This window comes from Nyctibius grandis, chromosome 25, assembly GCF_013368605.1.
Source record: "Nyctibius grandis isolate bNycGra1 chromosome 25, bNycGra1.pri, whole genome shotgun sequence".
Lineage (NCBI taxonomy): Eukaryota > Metazoa > Chordata > Aves > Nyctibiiformes > Nyctibiidae > Nyctibius > Nyctibius grandis.
This window is the reverse complement of record NC_090682.1, coordinates 2,091,007-2,109,870: the sequence shown is the minus strand read 5'-3', so window position 1 is coordinate 2,109,870 and position 18,864 is coordinate 2,091,007. Positions and strand designations below refer to the sequence as shown.

The following is an 18,864-nucleotide window of genomic DNA, read 5'->3' as shown; positions in this document are numbered from 1 at the left end:
CTGGGGCTCCTGATGAAGGGCTTGTCCTTCTCGCTGGCGGAAGAGCCAACTGCCAAGATATTTGGCTGCTTTGAGGGGGTGTTGTCTGGGTTCCTTCCTAAGAGCAGGTTAGAGATCACCATGGGGAGGGTGAGCAGCTCCTTCCTGCCTCCGATGAGCAGGTCACTTATTTTGGGAACAGCGGCAGCCCCCACCCTTGAGTGACACCATCCAGCACCATCAGATACACAAGACAAAAACCACCCCTGAGACATCACCTTTTGAAGCCAGCTGTGGATATGGCTACAAATACAGCCCAGCTCCACAGCAGTGGGTCTAGGACAAAGTTTCAAGACACTAGCTGATAATTCAGTTTATATGGTGAAACACATAATCCAGACCTACTGGTTGATATTAAAGTTGTGCTAAAAGCTAAGCTCCATTTAGGGCTGTCCTGGTATATCTATCACATACAAAATAAACGTGAGGATGGCTTGTGATTGCACCTTGCTGTATAATAAACCACCTCTGGACCACTCGCCGTGCACCCAGCAACCTTCATGCCTTTGTTTGGGTACCCAAGCTGTTCACAAATGTGTTTTTTTAGCTAAAACGAAAATCCTTAATTCTTATCCAGAAATGAACACCACTGGTATTTTCTTACTTAATCACAGGCTGTATCTCTCCTCCTTCACTGACCTTCATACCTCGGGAAAGAATGTGCTCCAGAGTTGGAAAACAAATTAGCGAGCGGTATATCGACAGTCCTGGGATGTTTGTAGGAGCGGGGAGTTAATGAGGCAGACAGAAACTATTCCAGACACCGCGTGCTACGGAGGGGAAAAGTGTTTTGTGGCCACGTAGCGACAAGGGACAAAGAAAACCTCGAGGTGAAAGGAGATGGTGACTCGATTAAGAGCAGCAAAGAAAGCGGTGAAAAATTAAATCAACCCTCTCCCACCTTCAAAAGCAAAGAGGGCTTTTAAAAACCAAGGTCACCTTTAATCTGTGTGCCCTCGGATGGAAAAATCTGCTGATTTTTGGGGGTGGCGAGGAGGAGGAGGGTGGCTGCAAGGTGACTGCCACCAGCTTTGCCACCCGGTGCTGCCCTCACGTGGCTGTTGAATGGGGATAGCGATGCTGGGTCTGTTTTCTGGAAGAAAATAATTGAAAGCAGAGCAGAAATAATTCAGAGCACCACGCAAGGGCTTTTTGCTGTTGGATTAACCTGATTTCTGCCCTGCAGTGCTCGGTTTGTCCCCTTGCAAACAGGGTTTTCTCTGCCAGCCTGCAAAATGCTTCTTCCCTGGGTTGCATCTTTTTGTAGTGGCAAGAGGAATTCGTGCGGTTTAGGAAAACTATTCTACTTGGCAGGAAAAAAAAGCATCTGCAAAACGCTCGTCGTGTTCAGCAGTTACAACTCGTGGGATTTAACCACACGGCGTTTATCAGGCGGATTTACAGAGGTGCGTCGCTCCGCTGCTTAATTCTCGTCACGCTGAGCCTGTTTGCACCTCCCGACATCCAGCCCTGCAAATAAACCGCCTCACTGGTGGAAATATAGGAAAGCTGGCACTTAAGTTAGTCTTTACAGCACTGTTAATAAGCAATAAAACCCAGGCTGTGGCCCCCTTAGCCTGCAACAGGCTCTTTGCACAAGGGGAAGGGGTGTTAAAGGACGAGCTTTGCCTTCCCAGGGTGTGAGCACGCAGTCGCCAACGCTTGGACCTGCTTTTCTGTTCAGTCCTGAACGTGAGCACAACAATCCATCGTCATCCATCCTCCCCCATTACACAGCAGCGAGAAGGCTCCAGTGCAGAGCATCCTTCCAGCCCCAGGGTTTGAGACAGGGACAGCTGCAATTCAGCTTGTGCTGTTGTTTATTTTATATATTTTTTTTATTATTTTTTTTTTAATCCTCATACTCACTACTGACACATTTTCCTCCTATCTAGGAGGTGACATTTCCAGTCACTTTTTGCAAGAAAATAGCTGGCAAAGGCAGGCTACAAACAAAACATGAGCCTGCCTCATCTCACTTTCCAAGCTGAGGGGTTTATTTTCCACAGAAAACTGGGCTGTTTTGTGAATCCCCGCTGTTTAGCCATGTATCTTACAGCCCTTCAGGCTTTACAGGTCTGAGGGATGGATTTGTCTAAGACATTATTACACACACTAAAATTTATCAGGCTTAAATTTCAGGATATCAGCTCAGTGATATGATTTCACATTTATTCACACTTTATGTGAACATGAGAACTATTAACAAAACCCCTCTTCAGTTCAAAGCTTCGGTAATAAAATTTGTATTGTGTACAATCAAGCCATGACATTACAAATTTGACATAATCTCGCATCCAGCACTCTTACTCTTCCTCCTTGTGATGACGCCTTGGTCCAGGGGTAGATGACCTCAAGCCTGGAGGTTTCCCTGACTTCAATCCCCAGGTCAAAGCCTCCCAGTGCTTGGAAAAGTCGGCTGGCCAAAAGATGCTGTCCATCACTCTGGGAACACACATGGGAACCCATAGGACGAAGCGATTTTGTTGTGTTGAATTTCTGCACTTAATTTTGTTGCTAAAAATCACTGCAAACAGTATTTCAGAGATGGTGATATTCGGCTATGGACGGAGGGCAGCTACCACCCGTGTGCTCAACGTGCTTCCCAGCAGAAGAACGGTGGCATCTCTCTTTGCCCATCCAAAAATGTAAATATTTCATTAGATTCTTTTTTTTCTTCTAGAAAACAGATTCTTCGCATATTTGGAGAAGGAGATCGCACCCTCTTCACTCTTCATCAGATCCATTTAAGAAGGTGGCTTGGGAGCTCGTGTTGCTCTTCTGCTGCCGGACGCCGAGCCCGATGTAGGGCTCTCCGCGGCCTCTCCTGCACCTCTGGATGCAGCTGTAACACACGAGCAATAAATCGCCCTTAGCAAAACCCCCAAACTAATGCCACTCACCCGAACGCTCAGGGGAGCAAAGCGCACTTGTAATGAATACACACAGGGGGAGAAACCATCACAGAGGTCCTAAAATGCTGAGGTTTGGGGTATTTTTATTCTGTATAAAGTCTATTTGCTTGCATAGACTGGACTATCCCTTCTGTAGCCCATGTCTCAGCACCCCTTAGAGGCTTGTAGGCTGTAGGAGCGTCCCTGAAAGTGGGGTGCCATCCCCTTCCCATCCCTTTGGACAAACCATGGCGATGTTTCAGCCATCAGACAGTGCCGTTGTACCTCTAATAACCCAGTGACCACCAACCGCCTCGAAATCCTTGCAAGGGAGGGGACAAAGTGTCAGGCTGTCCTGGTAATGCTTTGATTTGTCTATCAAATTAAACGTTTGACTTCCAGCACTCGGTGCACAGGAAAAAAAAAAGTGGTGTGAGTTCCAGGAGCAGCTTCAGGGGCTCAGTTATTTGACTTCTCCACGATTAACACCCTGACACTGTTTTGCATTCTGTGCACTCGACAAATAACGCGCACGCTTGTCGCCGTGCCCTAAAACTTGCAGCAGTCAGGGGCTGCTTATTCAGCTGTGACTTTGTACTCCAGGATCAGCTGGAGCACATCTGCATCTCACTCCGGCCACCCCCATCCCTGTCTGCCCACCCAGCTCCTGCCCCAGCCGTACCAGTAAACGAGAGTGTAGTTTATAGCCAGGATGGCCACCGCGGCTGCCCAGTGCCAGAAGAAGCACATGGTGAGGAACATGATGTTGCTGTGGTCCTTCTCATCCCACATGGGACCTCCCCATGGTTGGAACAGCACGACACCGACCTGGGTGGAACAAACAACGTATTACCTTGGGGGAAAAAAATCATAGAATCAAAGAATGGTTTGAGTTGGAAGGGACCTTGAAGATCATCTAGTTCCAACCCATACTGAAGCCCTCCAGCACCCCCCTGTCCATCTCAGTTATCACCATGAACCATGTGGTGACCGAGGGACTTGAGCCCTGACCAGGACAGCAGTTTTTACTGAGACCATGCTGCCCTCCTTGAAGTCCAGCCTTGCAATGAGAGGCCACACAAAGCAAGTCTACACCTGAGGTCTCTCTGTACAATATCCAGACACATTTGTCCCTCTGCATTGAAGACTCCTTTAGTTAGTGCAGCAGCCCTGGGGCTGAGAAAGAGGAGGGGAACTCACATTTCTGCTCGGCAGCCCACTTTTGGGAGTGGTTCTCTCCAACTGATTCCTTTGCTTCTCCAACTCCCACCAAAGCAATCAGATGGCTCCATTTTTACTCAGCCATTTTATTGCTTGGTGGGGTTTGCATCTTTCCACTAAACCAGAGGGAGTGCTGGAGGGTGCATTAGACACATTAAGCAATTAGTACTTGGTTGTTAGATACTGTACAATGTTTCTCGCTCACTGTGAGCACTCGCTTTTTCTGTTCCCCCCAGAGAAGCAGTAAGCCAAGACAAACAGCTATTTCAGCAGGAGCAGCCATCAGAGATGACCTGTGATAAGTAAATTTTCATTCTGGGTTATGATCTATTTATGAAGAGAGCCCAGCAAAATTATCCTTCAGAGACATGCGATTGATACGTGATGTACGGCTTTTTGTCCTCTTTTTCCCCTTGCTCTCCTACCTCGGTGCTCTGCTCCACAAGAGAAGGCAGAACTGACCTGCCAGAACCACGTTCCCTGGACGATGGTGACACCGGCTCTGAACATCTCCAGGACAATGTTGTCGCGGAGGAAGACCTCCAGCATGACGCTGCAGGCTCCTGAAAAGATGGCGATGAGCAGCAGGGAGTGGATATGCTGATCCAGCATGGGCCGGTGAAGGACGTGGTAATAAAAGAGACAACCTGTCAAAATACGTACCACGCTTAGAGTAGCGTTAGCAATACCATGGAATCACAGAATGGTTTGGGTTGGAAGGGACCTTAAAGACCATCTAGTTCCAACCCCCCTGCCACAGGCAGGGACACCTTCCACCAGACCAGGTTGCTCAAAGCTTCATCCAACGTGACCTTGAACACTGCCAGGGAGGGGGCAGCCACAGCTTCTCTGGGCAACCTGGGCCAGGGTCTCACCACCCTCACACAAAAGAATTTCTTCCTAATATCTAATCTCAATCTCCCCTCTTTCAGTTTAAAACCGTTCCTCCTCATCCTATCACTACATGCCCTTGTAAAAAGTCCCTCTCCCGCTTTCCTGTAGGCCCCCTTCGGGCACTGGAAGGTGCTAGAAGGTCTCCCCAGAGCCTTCTGTTCTCCAGGCTGAACAGCCTCAACTCTCTCAGCCTGTCTTCATAGCAGAGGTGCTCCAGCCCCCTTATCATCTTCATGGCCTCCTCTGGACTCGCTCCAACAGCTCCATGTCCTTCTTATGCTGGGGGCCCCAGAGCTGGACACAGTACTCCAGGTGGGTTCTCACAGGAGCAGAGTAGAGGGTTGGTCATACCAACCGTGACCACAGAGCCCTGGCAGAGTCAATCACCTGCCTGGTTAGTGAATTGAGACAGATCACCGTGAAAACAAGGGACTCCACATAGCACCATCTCTCCAGGTCTCCTGGCATCCCACCTCCCTGGAGGGGTGATATGGCCAACCATGGGGCAGGAGGACCTGAGCAAGATGGGGACCAAAGGACAACAGAAGGGTGATTTTTGTCCCGTGCTGGTGCTGTCACCTCTTCATATCACCCTCCCCTCATAGCCAGGTTCCATCTGTGTCCTATTTTTCCATTGCTAAACCTCCCCATTTTCTTGGGAGCTCCTTTTCTTACGTGCCAAACTGCCCCTGCTGCTGCCTCAAAAATCACTGGGATTGGGGAAAGGAAAGTAACAGGAGATGTGCCTTCATCAAGGGGTTTTCTATACAAGCAAGACCTTAATTTCCTAGTGTCTTTTCCCTGAGTGACCCAAGAGGGGTCTGTAATCCTGGCTCACGACTTGCAAGACAGCCTGAAGACAAAATGATATTCATGATGTGCTGAAGCCGGAATAAGTCACTTGAATTTGCCACGTGCAAAGCAAGCAGATGAGGATGATGATGCTTGCAGCGTAATTAATGGCTCTCGGGGGGGAGCACGAGGCACGCAAACAGCTCTGTAGATGTAAGATAAATGCAGCATCCACCAGCCATTTATCATAACGAGGAAACTCAGCCTGCTGCCGCCATCACCCCAGAAATCCCAAACCAGGCAAAGCCAGGACCTACTGATGCCTGTATTTCCCATCTTCCTACAGACCGCCCTTCGATAATAGATCACCTACAAGTGTCCTATCTTCAGGGGCATTCAGAGCAATATCTCTGACTCACCCTCCAACATCCCTCCCCAAATTAACCACTACTTTCTACCGACCTTCAACGAACACAGCCACGGACAGCATGAGGCGGTCCAGACCCCGCGGCACCACTTCGGAGACGTAGGTGAAGACATCCACCACCCCGGAGAGGCCGTAGAAGAGGTACATGGTGGTGTGCTGCCAGTTCATCAGCTTCACCCAGTCGTGGTTCTCCCCACTGTAGAGGTACAAGTGTGGACCGTCCGGGACGAACTGCTCTGCCAGCATCCCTGCACGGACACGCAAGAGCACGTCGTTTCTGATGGTTTATTTGCAATGGTGGTTGACGCTACTCATTGCTGCGAGGGGTTTCTGAAGCAAGAGCTGATGGTTTTGCGTTAGGGAGAAAGGACTGGATATAAAAATCAGACCTGCCTGTATTAATGATTAACTTTGGGAAGGGGTATAAGTCTTTTCGCTTCAAACTCTTAAGAGATCAAGACAAGATGAACATCAAGGATGCATCCTTCCATGTCTGGACTGGTTTCTCTGGAGTAAGGGCTCCAGTGCAGTCATCACTACCAGCATAGCCAGTAAAATATAACCCTTACCTATTAAAGCAAAGATGATTTTGATTCCCCCTTCGATGGCATCCACGCGCTGGAAAAAATAAATCCTGTGGGATTTCCTATTTACTTTCTGGCTGAGATACTGCAGCGGGTATTTCACAGACCACCAGAGCCCAAAGAGCAGGAAGAAGCTGCCTGGAAGCGCGTGACCCTTGAAGTTCGCCATCCTGACGATGTCCTCCGACTACAAGGCAAAGAAAAACAATGTCATTATACAACTTACATCAGTTATTTGACATAATGCTGGTAAAAATGGGATTTCCCTTGCAGGGAGGGATGGAAAAGGCTTGACCAGGCACTGGGAAACCCTCCAGGGGTGAGAGGTGGGAACATCTGGGACCTCTCTGAGGTCTTTGCCCCAAGATTAGAAAATGTCCAAAAAAAGCCAGAGCTTGGACTAGTTTAGCAGAGGCCTCACATCTGCTGCAATCTCTGACACATCCCAGCCTGACCCTTGCATCCCCCCAGCAGTAGCTCCTGCTTTTCCTACCCTTCCACAGGTACGAGCATCCACTGCAGACCAGGGCAGGGTGGGCTTTTCAGGACCAGGTAGGAGAGAGAACACACAGGGAAAACAGGCAGGTCTAGGGGTAAACATCAGTGGGGTTCTTCAGCTCCTCGAACAGCCACAGAAGTAATATGCTACGTCCAAATATTTTTTAAATTCCTGGAATTTTTTCAGCCCATGGGGGGGGGGAAAAAAAACATCCCACATCTATTTCGCAAAGCCAAAGCCTTTTGTTTAAAATGTAGCTTCAAAAACACCCCAAAAAGCTGCTGGAAACACAACATTTTGGTTCTGGGCAAAGAAACCATCTCGCTCCCTGCATCACCGCCTCCTCCCAGCCCTTCTTCTCTCTCCGGAGCATCGCTAAGCCGGGATTTGCACCGTGCAGAGCCCCGGGATCCCAGCCGAGCTGCTCGAGCCTCCGTGCCCCTTCGTGCCAGAGCACACGCGTGCAGTTTGTAGGAGGGCCGGGGGACCCGTTTCCTAGGAGAATTACAGCAATTAAAACCCAGCCGGCTCCTGTTTGCCATTTGCTGGTTTCCTTAATTAGGTGGAGAGACGATTAGCTCTTTGATGTGGGCTCCAGCGTATGTTCAGGGGACCGCCTTGGCGCGATCGCAGGTCGGTTGTGTCAGGCTGATCAATTAGGATTTCTTTAATTAATAGCAAAGGCTGTGCTGCTGGCGCCCAGGATGTCCTCCTGCTCTCCACACCGAGTTGCGTTTCACGCCGGGCAGAAGCCAGCTCTCTCGTGGCATCGATGCCAGCCATCCACACAACAAGGGGCCACGTAGTTTGACCTGACATCCCCATCCCAGACCCCCATGACCCGGTTATGCTTAAAAACCTTCCCCCGAGCTGCATTTTGGGCTTCAGTCCCCACTTGCTGGAAATATAAACCAAAAAAATATGCTCTTTTTCTGCTGTTTCTTGCCTTTTAAAGGATAGTTTGGGTGTGAGGTTGAATGTGGCTTGCTGCTGCAAGCCTTTGAGAGGGGAAAGCGGTTGCTTTGGCTGTGGTAATACCTGATTTCAGGTCGGTTTGTCCCAGGGACACCTTGTTTCGCCCCGTTAAGTCCTTGCCCCCAGAGTTCAGCTGTTTGCAGATACCATCTCCCAAAGGCGGAAAAATCCCAGGGCAGGAAAATCCACCGAGTTAGATCAGAGCCACTAAAGCTGTGGACTGGTTTAACCAAACCAGCTAATCCAACACCTCGAGGTAAGCAAACATCACCTCCTCATGCAAACATCACCCCCGTGCACGCGGCTACATGCAGCAGCCAACGCGGCTGACGTCCTTACAGCTTACACCTTCACCAAAGACCCGTGAGCTACCACGGTGGGTTTCATGCCAACAAATTTAGGAGAGGGATTTAATCCATGGGTGGAAAAGCTGTGCATGGAAATGTTATTTTCTACCGTACTGGCTCGCGGCTTTGCAGGCTGTTGTTAGCAGCACTGCAAGGCTCTGCCTTATTTCATGGCTTAAAAGGAGAGATTTATTGACAGTTGGGTAATTAAACACAAAATCAAAGCAAGACGCCGTTTACCAGCAATGCCAGCACAGTCCAGTGGGTTAATACAATAGTCTCTTCAGTCCTTTGAAAGAGACAACCAGGGAATTGGAGCATCCACCTGTATCCCTGTGATTAAGGGAGCCAGGGAGATGGCTGAGAAATCTGTATTTTTGGGGTGAAGAGAATCCCATCACATACGTGCAACGGTGTAATATCAGGATAACGACTGAAAGCAGAGCTAAACCCATCCTGGAATATCACAACAAGAAGTACTGCAGCCGTATCATGCCATATTAATGCCATAATTATAACCCTACCACAGCAATATAGAGTCAATACATAAGTCCATGAACTAGCCCCAGCAGTTACATTTGAAAGGCAGATATTTATTGGGACCTGCTGGTTTCCTACATGCAGTCAAAATGGGATGCCCTAAAGGATACACTGATCAATCAAAGTGGGGAAGCTCAAAGGTCACTTAAATGGAGCACGCACAACCTGCCTGGCCAGCACGTCCACCTCACAGCGCTTACTTGAGATGGGGTGGGCTTGGCAGGGTGATGGGGACTGTTTCAGGGTTGCTGCCATCTGCCCACCCGATCGCTTGCTAGCAGGAAGCAGAGTGACTTATCTGGGACTCGTGACCAGCAAAAGTATTTCTCCTGCTTCTCTTCCTCCTCTGAAAACATGCAAAAGGTGAGCATGGGGTAAAAGAAAAAACACAGTTATGTTTTCTGCTGCGAGTGCCCTGGAGCAAGCAGCTCTCGTGTATCCAGGCAGCTCCGAACGCAGCAGGACTTTGCCTGCAATCAGCCACGTTGGGGAAAAGATAAAGCTGATGCTGGGGTTGGCAGCAACAACCACCATCACAGGGCATCCCTGCAAAGCCTGACTTTTCCCCTTTCCCTCGTCGTCTAACCTGCGCCTTCGATAACATGCCCGCGGCCCCGCTGCCTTTTAATTAATGCACTTTGCCTCCTGTTCATTACAATGCCGTGCGCTGCGCCGGCTTAATGATTTACTGTTTCATCTGCTCTTATCACCTCCCAGAGGAGCTGGTTTCTTCTTGGTTTATAGCTAATGCACCCAAGCACCCAGGGAGGCGTCCGGAGCAGCAGGGAGGATGACGAGGAGCCCGACTAGGCTTTCATCTCCTCCTCTCGCCCTACCCTGGCAGCCACAGATAATCTCTTTTCAGTCAAACCTTTGAGTTTTCCAAAGATCTTGTTTGCTTTACTGAGGTGTTTTTTTTTTTTAAAAGGTTTTATTAGTGCATCGATAATGTCTCAGTCAGGGCATCACTTCCATTTTCCCCAGCTTGGAAATTACAGTCTAAAGTTCACCGTTGGAAACAGGTCGCAGCCATCACCCCTGCAATTAACTCTGCCCTTCGACCTCCGCAAATCAGCCAGTTCAGACACACCAGAGCTGGTCTGCTCGCCGTGGGACCTGCTGCCTGGCTCAGAGTGTCTGAGGGTGACAGGGATGGTCCCCGGGGAAAGGCTGACTCAGTGAAGAAGAGAAATGTCTTGGCTTGCATAAAAAAAAAAAAAGAGGCTGAGCTCAGACTGAGCTGGGAATGCCACTGAGGTGTATATCTGGAAATGACAAAGCTATTTGCAACCCTCTCGAGGTGGTTTGGGTCTCCTCGTGCTGAATCTGAGACTGCAGGAGAGCATCGAACCCAACCCTACAGACTGACAGCAGCTGAGGTGCTGCAGCTAAAAAAGCATCCTCCATCAGGCCATTTCCTACCCCGCATGCTCTCACAGATCACAGAATCAATCAGGTTGGAAGAGCCCTCTGGGATCATTGAGTCCAACCATTGCCCTGACACCACCCTGTCAACTAGACCATGGCACTAAGTGCCATGGCCAGACTTTTCTTAAACCCCTCCAGAGATGGTGACTCCACCACCTCCCTGAGCAGCCCCTTCCAATGTCTAATGACCCTTGCTGAGAAGAAATTCTTCCTAATATCTAAAACCACCCTTCTAAAGGTGGTGGTTGCCATGGGACTGGGCGAGCCAAGGTCTGTGCACCAAGCTGCCTCCAAAGCCCCGCGACATGCCATGATGGACTAGCCCTGACTCCACCAGCCCCTACTACCTCACCGACCCAAAACAGTGACTCAAAACCAGCAGCAATGCCCCAAAAATCAGTATTTTCTGCAGATGAGATGATTGCTTGTCCTAAAATTGTACCGCTTGCCCCACAACATGGCACAGGCTACGTGCTCCTCCCCGCTGCCTCCCTTAAGGAAAAATGTCCAAGACAAGTTACTAAAGAAACCATTTCCACCGTAATATAACCCAGATATATCCAGTTATTCACCTTAAACACACAAACCTCAGCCATCTGCGTACCGCGGCCGCCCCTCGGTTTATTAGACAGCTGTGGCTGCCCGACACACACCTCTGCAAGCGCCCTGCGCTGCAAAAGCCACATGTTATTGGTTTTTCAACGTCAAGCTGGTGGGAAGAAGGAAGAAACTCTTCCTTATCAGGTCCCTGCTAAGGGAAGTACCATCCCTCAAGCAGGGCAGTCCCCTGGACTCTGGTTTTCCTCCTAATCTGCGCATTTTTGGGTGCTAAAAGAGACTTTTCTGGGCAATTCTGCAGGGAGAAGAGGGTAGGGAGAGCTGTCCCGGCTCAGTGCACGCAGCAGGGATTTCATTCTAGCTCTTGGGCAGAGCTTTTGCATTTAACTTGGCTGCGAGCGGAGCGGGGAGCTGGTGGGGGCTTCTTGCAGGCAGCCCAAGGGGCTCGGGGGGTTTGGGGGGGACCCCTCACCCCCGGGCTGCCCCGCTCTCACCTCCGCCTGCTTTTGGGCCCCATACAGCGTGTGTTTATTTTCCAACTTCCTCCTCGGAAAACGTTGCTGCCCGGCTGCCCCATCGCGTCCCTCGCCCACCCCAACCCCTCTCCTCCCTCCCTATGGGGCTGGTTTGGGTGCCAAATTTAGGGGTCCCCCCCATCCCTACGCACCCCAAAGGGCGGGCAGGCGGGGTCCCTTCCTCTCCCAGTTTTAGGGGGCAATTCCCACTGCTTGGGGTGACTTTCCCCCTTCCTCCCCAACCCCTTCCCAACACGAAGGCCCCTCCTCGCACCGACCCCGGCCAGCGGAGCTTTACCTGCCCCGGCGATCCCGCTGCCGTACCTGCGCCCAGGTGAGCCGTGCTCCTCCCCTGCCTGCGGCACCTGCCTCCTCCCTGCCAGCCCCGGCTGCTCCCAGCCTCCCGTCCGGAGGGCATAGATGACCCGACACATAAAAAAACCCCACCCCTGGGCACACTGAGTGCTTTAATTTGCAGTTTTCTCCCCTAAAACTCACCTGCGACTTGAAAAACTGCCTGTCTCAAAGCTTTCCCCCCCATTTCTTTATTTTCTCACATTTCATCGCAATGATTAGATTTCTTTCTATTGGCCTCCCCCGTCACCCACCCTGTGGGGGGCTGCTTGGGGCATTACCCCCCCAACCCCATCCCCACACCCCTCGGTGTAGCCCCAGCCACAAAACACCCCAGAACAGATTAATTTCTTCGAATCACTTCATTTTCCGTGCTTCCCAGGTCGTGATGGATGCCCCTCCGGGGATCTCCGCTCATAACCCATATTTCAACTCTTGAATGCAATTTTCTGACCAGGCCTCCTATAAAACATAGTTTATTCTTAATAATACTTTCCACTTTCATCTCCAGCCCTGCAAGTGCTTTACAAATGTTAAATAATTAACCCCCACAACGCCCTTGGGAGAGGGGTAAGCGTTATTATCGCTATTTGTAAGAGAAGCCCTGACAGAGCCTTCTGTGCGACAGCCCTGGGTTTAACTCATTTTTATGGAGCAGCGCAGGTACTTACATCACCGAGAGCAAATACACCTGCCGCAGGGAATTTGTAGTAAAAAAGCTGAATTTTAATGTTTTAAATATATTCACCGTGTTTCGTAAATGACTTCACAGTTAGAAACGCTGTCTGGCAACCCCCTGTCTTTTTTTTTATTATTATTTTGATTTATTAAAATCAAATCTATTCCCTCACCCTGCCCTGCAATGTTGTGACTTCTTGTAAAAATAATTATCCGTTAATTCATTCCTTTCTCACCGCTCGGAGAGGTGGGCACTGCTGGAAGCATCCCACAGGCATCCTCTCGCCGCTGATTTTATCGGCCGTGGGGTTGGATGCCCAAACCCTGCGTGGTTTTTTTTCAGGTGGGGAGATTCACATTTTCCAGAGGCAAAAGCTAAGCTGCAGGCGTTTCTTTTCTCTAGTTAGGCAGCTCCTCCATTAAATTGGTTCATGAATATCCTAGGAGCCTGCTGCCGTTTTAATGTGTGTCCCGGAATAAATCAGAATAATTTAAGGTGCTGCAGGCACATGGGAGGCTTTACCCCCCAAAAACCCTACACCTGAAACTGAGGTTGAGAAATAAATGGGAGGAAAACAAGTGGTGAGACGGAGGGCCTGGAAACACAAAGAACACCTCAAAGAGCTGAGTTTAGCTAAAAACTAAACCCTTCGCTGAAATCTAAACCTGCCTCACAAATGGAAATTTGTCCCTTCCCAACGCCCTGCTGCGTCGTGTTGGTGTTCCTTGGCTACCAGGAAATTTGCACCATCAAATATTTGCACAACGAAACCATGGGGTGTGTGTGTGTGGGGGTAGATCTTACTATAAGGAAACAAATAACTTCCGCGTGTGTATTTATTGTAGTAAAGACCATCCTTGAGCTGGAGGGTAAATCAAATCCGACCTCAGCAAAACTTCTCACTTCCAAATGGTCCAGAGTTTATTTCCCAATAAAACGCATAAAAAAAGTCATTCTGATTTATAACTGTATTTTCAGTGGGGCTCAGCCACCCCTTAAAACTCTCATGGTTCCTTAAACACATGTAAAGACTATAACTTGTCTGATAAATCCAGATTTTGGCCTCTCACCAGCCGTGGGCACTGGGCTGTCACTGGAGGTGGGAGTGCTGGTCACCACGCTGCACTGCACACCCAGCCAAAAAATAAAAAATCCAGGGCTCAGGTCCTGATTAGCAGCTTTTCTAGATCTCATTGCCTTCACACGACATCAGTCCTGGAAAAAAAATCCACCATGCCCCTTGGGAAGGTAATATGCTCCCTGGTACCTGCAGCCTCCAAGGATGCAACTGGGAATTAGCAAAGGAGACGGCGAGGGACTCGTTGAACTCTGCTTGGAACGTGACCTAATTCTGGCAAATGCCCCGTTCCCTCGCAAAGATGTCTAGGAAGGAGTTTGCCAGATGGCAAAAGGAGAAGATGAATAAACCTGACACGGCACATCTGCAGAGAGCAAACAGCATCCACGCACGGTCAGACCGAAAAGGGATCGCTTGGGGGCAGAGCTTGGCAAAGAAAGCAGACACGAGCGAAGAAAAAACCCACAGGTTCCTATTACGGCCACGCCACGAATAGATCTGAGACCCCAGCTGGGTAAAAACAGGTGAGAGAGGGGACTGGAATTAAATAAAAGCAGGGAGATATCAGCCATGATGTGATTTCAACTGCATCAGTCCCAGCTGGATGCTTGCTGGGACTGATCCAGTCCCACTGCAGCTTGCTGGGACAAGGGAAAAGTGTTAATAAGGGACAGAAGGTCATTAACAAGAAAATAGTGTAGTCAGATAAAAGAAATGTAAGAGAAAGTGAAGGTGGAGAGCAAGGAAACAGTGAAAGGCAACAGAAAGGGAATACAGGGAGAGGTGGTGAAGACTAAAGGTTAAAGCAGTTGGGAGCACAAAGTGGGAAAAACTCCATGGGAAAACGTAACAGGGGGAAGCAGGGTGAAAAAAAATAACTCACAGCTGATGTGGAGAAAAAAACACAAGCAGGCAGGCAACGAAATGCTCCACGAAACGGCATCGTAGAGGGGCTGAGACCCGCTGGACCGGGGCAGGAGAGGTGCAGGTAGCTGGGCAGCCCGCAGTGCCTCAGGGCTGGGCCATTAATGCTGCCCACCTGGGAGCCAGGCAAAATTCAATCTTCCAATCCTGGGAGCTGCCCCCTTTTTATTTCTGCAACATTTTTTTTTTTTGCACAAATCAGTTTTTGCACAATTGCAGCTAAATAAATTGCCATTTTTCCCTAGGCCCTTGTAAAGGGACCTGGTGCAGGCAGAGGAAGGGCACAGCAAAAAAAAACAAACCCAAAAACTTCCCAGATATTTGATTTTTGTTTTTTTTCCCCCCTCTCCTTCAAGCTGCCATTCAGCAGTGAGTGGAGCAAGGGCACATCTCGGTGGCAGAGGGAGGAATGTCACCTCCCCAGCCCCGTGGCTCTGCTCGTACCCACGTCACCTACAAAAACAAGTGGGATTTTATTTGGGGGTTCATTGATCTGGAACACTTGGAGCTGGAAGAAATGGCTCTGACTGCTGGGGAGGTGACGGGGGACGTGCAGCTGCAAGGTCAGGTGTGGTGGGTAGTTTATCTGAAAAGAAAAAGGGAAAATTATTTCATCATCTTGGCACGTTAACAGCGAACTCTTGGCTTTTTAAATTAGGTTTGGGAAGTGTCATTGTTAATACTGCTATTTACTTTTTCTTCTTCCCCATATTTATCATCAGTTACAATTTTCACCCGCCGTTATCCTCGTCCCCAAGCACTCCAGCTCCAACTCTCTTTCCTGAGCAAATATTTATAATTTCTGCTAATTTTCAGCATTCCCCATCAACCCTAAAAGTTGCATTTCATCCAAACCCATACCTTGGGCAGGGGGACAAGAGCAAATTCAAAACCTATTATTTATTTGACCTTTAGCAATAGAAACACAGCCCCGATGTGCTACAAACCAGCATCTCCCCAGGCTCTGCAGAAGTGAAGCGTTTCAGCCTGTAAAATCCATGCTCATGAAGGAAGGTGCTTTGGGAGGGGGCTGGGAAGAGGGGTCGGGGTTTTTGGGGGAGCGGCCTTCACACCTGGGAGCTCACACAAGGGATTTGCGGCGTTAAATGTGAGAAGGGAGGCAGCAATTGAGGGTTGGGGGGTACTTGTGGACGCAGGGACAAGGCCAGACGTGTGTCGGGCGTGTAGAGATGAACCCCGGGCAGATTTGGGAACACTAGGTGGTGCTGGGGCCTCGCAGGATGGGTCCTGCCCCGGGATGCTCAGCGGTGCCCGGCCTGGGGGAGGGGGGGGGGGGGGGGATCCGCAGCCCCATTTTGGGGTTGGCTTGCCCAGCTTCCAGCCAGTCCCATGCTGACAGTGAGAAGCTCCTTGTGTCACTTTGTCACCTCCCTCTGCTAAAGGCACTTTGCTGGGCTGTGGCATCGGCTTTAGGCAGACCAGCTCTAACCTGGTCCCTTCCCCTCCTTTCCTAGGGCTGCGTCCTCCATCACATCTGTTTTGCTGATGGGGAAACTGAGGCACGAGGCTAGGCATTACCCAGGGCATTTTCCATCCCCACCTGCTGTCCCAACCCACCCAGCAGCATCGCTTTTCCAGTGACGAGGTAGCGTTGCCTTTGGGTGAGCCCTAAAACAAGCGCCAAGGGGTTCAAACCATCCTTAAATAAAGCAGGATTGCAGCAAAGCGCCGTTTGCAGCCACCGATCTCTTTGGTGCTGCGGCTTTTGCACCCATACACGAGTTTTCCAGCACCTCTGAGAAATGAGGGGGCTGCTAATTAGGGTGAAACCCACTCAGGGCTGCTTCCCCTCACCCCCTTCGCCCACCACCTCCCGTTCCTCCCCATCGCCCGCAGGCTCCGGTTACGCCGCGGGTCCGTAAACAGCGTCTAAAATAATTGCGCAGTTGTCACCGTTGGGCAAGGGAGGGAGGGGGGGGGGGACTATTTTAAAACGCCCAGCTTAGCCCAAAGGGCCGAGAGGATTGTGGCACGGCCCAGCTGTCCCCGCCGAGCGCAGGCGGGTGCTTCAAAGTACCAGGCGGGATGCCTCAGCGCCAGCCTGTCCTCGCCGTTTTGGCCGGGGAAAGGAGCCAGGCTGGCCGGGGACGAGCTAATGGTGTTTTGACGTGTTGTTTCAAGAGCAATTTCTGGGGCTAGGGAGATGCAGGGAGCAGCTGGAAGGGACCTGGGGGTGATGGAGGGAGGATGGGTGAGAGGTGGGGGGGATCAGAGGAAGGTTTGGGAGAGGGATGCAAATGTCACGAGGTTGCACATCCCCTTTGACTTTAGAAATTGGGGGAAAAAAACCCAAAGCAGAGGGATGCTGCAGTGCCTCTGCTCAGGTGCTGCAAGCCCTGGACGAGGGGCACAGAGACAGGAGCCCAAAGAGAAGCAGGTCTCACGGTAGCTTTTTCCTTGTCCTGGTCCACTTCTGACAGCAAAGCGGCAGTATCTCCTCTTGCCGGGGCACAAATTGGAGTCTGGAGGAAAACAGGAACACATCTCATAATCCCACGGGACTACCAAGCTTTGACTATGCCTTGGTCATCAAGGCAGGGCTTCCCCATAGCTCCAGGCCAAAAAGCAAGACTTTTTGTGCTGCCTGTACTGTAAAAGCTGATGATTAAATCATCATCAGTGCTTGTCAGCCCTAAGTAAAGCCCAACCAGTCATTCCCTCTGGTTAGCGTGATGCTGGATGGCCAGAAGAAGACAAGGATGCTGTCTTCATTGCGGCCTCTTGCTAGTACCCTTCATCTGCCTGCAAGCGAGCAGGATTGTCCTCCCTCCTGATGGGCACCGATTGCTGAGCCTGGTGAAATGGGGATGCTCAGCTGGGGCGACTCTTCCCGGCTCTCCACTTTATTTTGCATCATTTCTCCACAAGCCACTGAAGCACGCTGCCTGCATGCTTCCCGCATTTAGATTTCCAGGGATTGTGTGTCCATCCTGGTGACCTTCCTGTCCCCTACGCAGTCCTGCTGCCTTGGCCATCAGGGTGAATTCACCCCCTGAGTCAAACACCCCAGGAGATGAACAGTCTAATAAATAATAGACCCCCTTGTCCGTATGCTTCTTGTTCCTCCAAATAACACTCCCCTCCCCTTTCCCAGAAATACTGGGCACTAGTTAGCCCTGAATTTTGATTTTTTTTGTGAAAAAAAAAACCCCAAACCATCAGATATATGCACTCAGCTGGGTCAGGCAGGCGTGCAGGATGCTTTTAGTCTTGCACCCAGTAGGAATGACTTCCCGAAAGCCGTCTCTCCACTTTCCATGAATAATCAACTATTTAAGGTCTCATGCAAAGACACTTAAGGGTTTTCCCACACATCCTATACAACAGACATATCTGGATAACCACGATGTGTTATCCTGACCTTTTGGTTAAATAGGGGGAGGTTTGGCAAACCGAAACGGGGTTTTACCTAAAGCCAGGAGAAACCATTTAGGAATTGCACGCCCATCTTGGACATACTGAAGGCTCAGACCCCTTGCAAGGTGAATCCAGAGCGATTCCCAGTGCCAGCCAAAAGCCATCTTTCAGCAGCTGCAAGCCATTTATTAGATGGGTTTGAAAGTTCCTGCAAAAAGCTGAGCCTGGGTGATGGAGGAGGAGGGGGCAGACAAATGGGAAAAAAAAGAAAAAATATTGTGTTAATTACCAGTCCATTTGTATGACACGAAGCTGCCCCGGTCCGTCATCTCATCCCCTCGAGCCGCGGTTTGTCGGGTCTTAGGCTTTCATGCCGGGGTCCCAGCGGGACCCGTGTTTCTCCGCATCGCCATAGGGACGGCAGCTGCAGCTGACTTCTCCCGTTAGAAGGGACCGCCGGCGCTCCAGAAACCATTTCGGCAGCATTTGTCGCAACAGCTTCTGCTAATCTCTCTTTCATTTGTAATTATTTTCTCGCCCAGGCGCTCCGACACCGGAGCCGCCCTCCCAACCCGCCCCGGCAGCATCGTCGGCTGCGCTTGGGGATGTCGTGGCGAGATATAAAAAGGATGCGGGGGCGGAAGCGGAGACGGTCTTGCGAGGAGGATGGTGGGCTTCAAACGGGCTGGGGCTCCTCCGAAGGCGATTGAAGTGGGTCGAGGGATGGAGCCGGCAGCC

General features: G+C 50.3%; 1 protein-coding gene across 1 annotated transcript; it reads right to left on the bottom strand.

Moving 5' to 3' along the window:
• Positions 1-2,766: 2,766 nt before the first annotated feature.
• Positions 2,767-12,205, bottom strand: LOC137673523 (transmembrane protein 45B-like). Its single transcript, XM_068418369.1, has 6 exons — positions 12,012-12,205; positions 6,837-7,038; positions 6,303-6,515; positions 4,617-4,801; positions 3,616-3,761; positions 2,767-2,884 (listed from the first exon to the last, which is right to left on the bottom strand). The coding sequence occupies exons 1-6, from the start codon at positions 12,129-12,131 to the stop codon at positions 2,767-2,769; spliced, it is 984 nt and encodes a 327-aa protein (XP_068274470.1). The 5' UTR covers positions 12,132-12,205.
• Positions 12,206-18,864: the final 6,659 nt, after the last annotated feature.

Bases quoted from the DNA above. Each gene is read 5' to 3' on its own strand.
- LOC137673523 (XM_068418369.1), bottom strand. From the start codon at position 12,131: ATGCCCTCCGGACGGGAGGCTGGGAGCAGCCGGGGCTGGCAGGGAGGA. The intron at 3,762-4,616 runs GTCAGTTCTGCC...TGTTCCACCCAG, and splicing joins AGGGAACGTGGTTCTGGCAG to GTCGGTGTCGTGCTGTTCCA. The intron at 2,885-3,615 runs GTACGGCTGGGG...CGTGTGTTACAG, and splicing joins AACTACACTCTCGTTTACTG to CTGCATCCAGAGGTGCAGGA.